The 6,178-nt window shown below is 46.8% G+C and overlaps 1 protein-coding gene across 1 annotated transcript; it reads right to left on the bottom strand.

The window, feature by feature from the left end:
• Window positions 1-287: 287 nt before the first annotated feature.
• Window positions 288-1,052, bottom strand: LOC104468493 (olfactory receptor 2AT4). The gene is given in 1 exon segment (XM_010082638.1): window positions 288-1,052. A coding segment is annotated over 1 exon segment (765 nt).
• Between the last annotated feature and the right edge of the window lie 5,126 nt (window positions 1,053-6,178).

Genomic DNA, 6,178 nt, shown 5'->3' with positions numbered 1-6,178 from the left:
GTATTTAGGGCACTTTCAGCTTTATTTAGGGCATTTTCAGCTTTATTTAGTGCATCCACAGCTTTATTTAGTGTATCTGCGGTTTAGTCACTGAAGGGTAGAAACCAAGTTAGAAAATTATAAATATTACAGCAAGTCTGCTAAAAACTTCAGAGAACTAGGCTGAAATACCTTAGCGTAGGGTACACCCCCATTCAGGGGAACCAAACAGAACTCCAAGGGCGATGATGTCTTAATCAACCAGAAGACTGAAATAATAATAAATAGCATCCACACTGCTGTAAATTTTACCCAAATAAATAAAATTTCAGAAAAATGGAGTTTTTAACTGCAGTTTTTACTTCCTTGTTCCATAAAGTGTAAATGATGGGATCTAATGAGGGGGTCAAAATAGAGAAGACAACGTTGCTCATGACATGGACATGGATGGGGATGTCCACTCTGTAGGACACACACGCCACAGTGATGGCGGAGCAGGAAGTGCCCACCACAAGCAGATGGGAAGTACACGTTGAAAAAGCTTTCACCCATCCTTCTTTGGAGTTGATCTTTAGTACGGAGAGGATGGTGCGGATGTACAAGAGAGTGACGAGCACCAGAGGAATGACCGACACTGTCATAGCGATGGAGAACGCCAAGAAGGTCTGGAAATCGGCGCTGAAATCAGAGCACGTGGCTTATACCACTGCCAGGTGGTCACGAAAGCAGTGGTTGACCCTGGTCATGTCCCTGTAAACCAGCCGAGATGTCTGCGCGATGACGGGTGCGGGTATTAGCAGCGCGGTGATCCAGGCGCTTGCCACCAGCAGGATGTTCACTCTTCTTGTCACCTTGGCTGGGTAACGGAGGGGGTTGCAGATGGCTTCGTAGTGATCGTAAGCCATGACCACCAGGAGAAGTGCTTCGGTTACCGTCAACCCGTGAAAACCGTACATCTGCAGGAAACAGCCACAAAATGAGATGGTTTTAGCGTTGGCCAGAAACATCGCCAGCATTTTGGGGATGGTGGTGGTTGTGGCAAAATAAAGCAGCAGTTTGGAAACTTCCAGCATCTTCTATTCGAGCCACGAAACAGCTGCTGCACTTTCACAGGCACAAATTCATTTGGAATTTATTTATTTTCTCTAACTTTGGGTAAATCAAAACTAAGATAATGTTCAGAAGAAAAACCACCCTTGTTTTCATTAGATTTGTGCTAAAAAAAAGAAGGAGAAATGAAGCTTAATTAAGTTTTTATGCCTTTTCTTGTTTTCCTTAGCCCAGTTTAACAGAGGGCCAGTAAAGCTCTCTTGGAAATGTTTTGCATTTGGCCACGAGCAGTTGAGAGTAATGTCTGGTCTCATGCAGTTTCCTAACATTATTAAATCTCTGGTAATTTTCAGAGAGTTTTACCTTTCACCCAGAAAGTCATCTCCATAACCGTAGAGGACAGATCCATTTAATATTACAAATAAATAGATTTTGTGCCCCACTGAGATTTAAATACAATTGATATTTTGTTTACTCTCTACCTCTCATCTAATCTACCCTTCTCTCTTTCTCTTTCTTGTTATTATTTTTTCAAAACTGGTAAGCTTCGAGGATGTAATTTATATAAACCGTGCCATGCTATTAAAAATCCCAACATAATGCATTGTGCTGAATTAAAATTGCCAGCATTAATGTCCTTAAAATTAGCATTGATTTGAAGTTGTTTTCAGACACAGTAAATCACAATCTCATTCTTTGGAGCCTGTTGACATGTATTACAATCATATTTTTCCATCCTGGACCCCAGGAGAAAAAAGTAAATAAAAATGAAACAATTAATTAGTCTGAAAAATATTATCATGCTAACAGCATAGTAGCAACAATAACTCACCTGCATGTTGAAGTTACAACAAGCGCTTCCCCTTCCTTCATATTCTCCTTAGTGGCAAGTGCAGAATTCCTGCAATAAATCAACCGGCAAAGCCACTACTGATACTACATATTTGGACGTTCTGCCCTGCTCCTCACCCAGCAATGCTCCCCAGAGATGTTCTTCATCCTCCTTACCCAGTGATTCTCCCCAAAGATGTTCTTCGTGCTCCCTACCCAGCAATGCTCCCCAGAGATGCTCTCCATGCTCCCTACCCAGCGATGCTCCCCAGAGATGCTCTCCATGCTCCCCACCCAGCGATGCTCCCCAGAGATGCTCTCCATGCTCCCTACCCAGTGATGCTCCCCCGAGATGTTCTTCGTCCTCCTCACCCAGCGATGCTCCCCAGAGATGCTCTCCATGCTCCCCACCCAGCGATGCTCCCCAGAGATGCTCTCCATGCTCCCCACCCAGCGATGCTCCCCAGAGATGCTCTCCATGCTCCCTACCCAGCGATGCTCTCCACCCAGCGATGCTCCCCAGAGATGCTCTTCATGCTCCCCAGAGGTGCTCTCCATCATGTTTTCTTGCCTTGAGCTGGGACACCCACACATTATTTTCCCGATAGAGCATCTCAACTGTTTTGAATCCCCTCGTTGCACACCACAGTTCACAGCAGGTGGAGATCGTACAACGGATTTCCATAGTCAAGAGCAGCCAAGGAAGAGTTTGCACCACCCAAGGTTTGTTGTGTGATGGGAGTGGGCTGCTGTGCTGAGGCTGGTGGAGAAACACTGGGAGAAGACCGGTCTTTTCTTCCCCAGTCTGGAGGAGCTTCCCATGAGTCAATATTTGCCTTTCCTTTGTCGTTTCCTTTCCAATGCCTGGGTTGTTCTCTGCAGGGTGTGGTAGTCTCCATCTCCCCCTCTACACCACCCAAGGCATCCACCGAAGGTGTGGTGCATGGCCAAGGCAGAGGAGCAGCAGCATCTCTCCCAAATGTGGGCACAGCCCAAACGCAAACGCAAACGCAACCACGAAGCATCCCGACCTCTATCTGTTCTAGCTCCATCTCCTTTCTCCAGCGTTTTCAGGTCCAGTCCAGTACATGGCCCAGGTGGTGTAGAAGTGGGCAATGGCAAAGACAACATGCATGGGGCAGTACCTCTGGCTGCTTGGGAGTTTTGTTGGGTGCCATCCCTGCATGTTGGCCTCTGGTTCTTAATTCCACCTTGGACAGGAGCTCAGGACTGCTCTGTGCACCATGCTTAGGTACCTCTAGGTATGTTGGCCAACATACAACCCCTTTACATGGACAACCAGGTGGCTACTTGAGCCATCCCTGGGCTGCTTCTGTGAGCAGCCCATCTCCTTGCCCTGAGGCCATCACCTCTAAACCTCACAGCTTCTGCTTTTGGAGGCTTTGTCAAGTGTGGCTGAGGCCAAGGGGAAAAATGAGGACTAGGAAATCCAGACATGGGGCATGAGAAGACATTGCCACCTGGCTCCATAGTCAATGGAGGGAGACGTTCCCTTGGAGGGGTAATTTGTAACTGCTAAACGGAGCTCCTTCTCCAAATGTCCTCCCAGACAAATATCCTCTTGCTCCAGATGCTTACATAAATATCTCCACTGTCCCCTAACCATCTTAATTGAAAGCTGTTGGATGGCAATTAGAAAGCCTTAAATCCTGTCCTGTATAAGTAAGTCCTGATGCACTCAGGTTTCTGTGGTGCAGAATACATCGTTGGACACCTTACAGAAAAATACAGATTGGATTACAATATTTGCAATTCGTGAATAACGCACCCACCTGCATCTCAGGAGCATCTAGATACATAACAAAAACTCAAACCAGTCTCATTTCCGTTGCTCAGACCCAATTATTCCTCCAAATTGCAGTTGCGTCTTTGATAAATGAAAGATCTGGAGAGGTCTGCTGGGTGGTGGGATCCAACGGTGCTCCGGGAATGTGTCCTCAAAGCCATTTTGTCCAGGATGACCCCTGGGAGGAGAAGTCAAGCCAGAATATAGATGGGGTTTATGGACCAGTTCCTTGGGTGCAATGACCTGGGGCTGAGTCCTCAGACTGGGGGAGACGGGGTCAGCAGGGCATCACTGGGGCTTGGCAAGAGGCTGAGATCCTTTTGGGTACCTGAGGACACAAAGATGCATCCCAGTTTGGTTGGATGTGTAAAGTGTGAGATGGGATTCATGCCAGATTGGGCCAGGGAGTTTTTAAACAGAGTTTCTGAAATAAAGTTTCACTGCAGTGGGTGGTTTGCATGCGTGAGTGTATTTTCATTAATATCTCCCCCCCCCGCCATTCTCCAGTCATGTCCTGACCAAAAGCCATCACAGCCAGAAACAGTAATATGGTGGAGTTGTGCAAAGTTCCTCCTGAGTGGACTTTGTGTCCTTGATGGCCTCCAAGTGCTCGCGACACTTGTTGAGGTTTCGGTGTGAGGGTCACACCTCCATCACCTTGCTGCTGTGGATGTTACCCCGCAGTCCACATCTTCCTCCAAGGACTAATGGGGACACCAGCGGCGTTTCCAAGCAGACAAACCCCACATAACTGTGGTTTCCTGAGCTTAGACTATGGATGAGAAAAATCTCCCCTGCCTTTAGTCACCTGAACGTTTAGTGCTGATATTCCTCCAGGAGAAGAGGTGATAAAATGTCTCATGTGTGACACGAAGGAGGAACTCATTCCTGATTATAAACCGTTTGAGCCGTGGTGTTGTCTTGTCAGTTATAATTTAACTTTTGATTACAGGTAGCTTCAGATACACCCACTACAGATGATGCTGGGATTATCTAACCTCTGCTTATTCTCAAATAAATTGAAGGAAAAATGTGTTACAGGTCAACAATTGAGGGACTGCAGTTTTGTTAAACTTGGCAATGATGGTTTTATGAAACCACCCAATTCTGTGAAACACCCACACACTCAGGAGTAAGCTGCTCCGGCTTTAAAATGTCATCACTGGCTTCCCTGGGGACAGGACGGAGATGCTCAAGGTGTCAGCTGGCTCACAGCAGTTTGCTAGACCTGGACGTTGTATGGTCTTGAGCACCCTGATGTCTGGTGGGATGTGAGGTATCATCTGGATCATCTACAGCAGGCTGTCCAGAACTGTGTCCAGTTGTGTTTTAATATCTCCGCAGATGGACACTCCATGACCACCCTGAGCAACCTGTGCCGGTGTTTGGGTGGGGGACAAATCCCTTCTCCTCCCTGTCTACCATTGCACAGGTCTCACTGGTGCTCCCTATGGTTTCCTCTCCCTACCTGGAGCCCAAACTCCTGCATGTCCCACCCTCACCTTCTCTCAATCTGCAAGTTTTTTTTGCAAATTCTCAAAAATTGCCAATTTGCAAGTCAACACCACCAGCCCTCCTACCCTGTCCCCACTCACACGCTCATCTCTGGTTGTCTGGTTTCTGCCGTTGCTTCTTGGAGCATCTCTTGGTGCAAGAAGACCAAAGGCATGTCCCCTCTTTTCCCCATGCAGGAGGCAGGATCTGACCCTGTTCCATGGACACGAGAGCAAGTCACGTCAACGCTAAGCCCTGATCACACTCAGCACAAAAGGACAGGTAAGGACTCCGCTCCTTTCCGTGCATTTTCTAGCGTACACCCTCTGGAGCAATTTCCCACTTGAATTTCTGATTGCGTCCGAGCAGACACGGTGCCCCTGACGGCAGAGCTCCTGGGTCCTCGTGTTAAAAATACTCCCCATAAACATTCAGGAGAAGTTGTGTTTCCAAACATGTTTGTTTCAAAACACTAATTCTTACACTTGGGTGGCAACGCCGGTGGAAACAACACAAATTGGTCTCTTGGTGGCTTGTAGATCTTTGGGGTTTTAGAAATGTTTTTCAGAATAATTAATATCCAGGGACAGTGTAATTATGACTTGCATGGCTGATGCTGGAGTGTGCTGAAACCTCAGGAGCCCAAGTCTCAGTAAGAGTTTTAAAGGCCTTATACCCTTATAAACAGTATTTTTTTTTCCAGCCCTGGCATGCTAAGAAGCTCTGGGTGACTTGGTCGATGGAGGGAGGTTACACCTTGGGCTGCTCTGCAGGCGTGGGGCATCATCCTGGAGCCACTTTTTGTTCTCCCATAAGTAAACTCTTGAATGCTGCTATGCCCTGCGCATGTCCCAGACTAACACAAGTGCTTTCACTCTCCTACTTATGACTTGCTGGAAAATACTTTCATTTTCACATGTATGCTAGATTTAAAGAGAAAGGATACAGAGAAGAATTAATTATGTAAAAATTTCTTATATTGATGCAATTTTTCTTCTCCTCTCCTCTCCTCTCCTC

This window comes from Pterocles gutturalis, unplaced genomic scaffold (assembly GCF_000699245.1).
Source record: "Pterocles gutturalis isolate BGI_N339 unplaced genomic scaffold, ASM69924v1 scaffold48624, whole genome shotgun sequence".
NCBI classification, from domain to species: domain Eukaryota; kingdom Metazoa; phylum Chordata; class Aves; order Pterocliformes; family Pteroclidae; genus Pterocles; species Pterocles gutturalis.
This window is presented reverse-complemented; position numbering and strand designations above follow the sequence as displayed.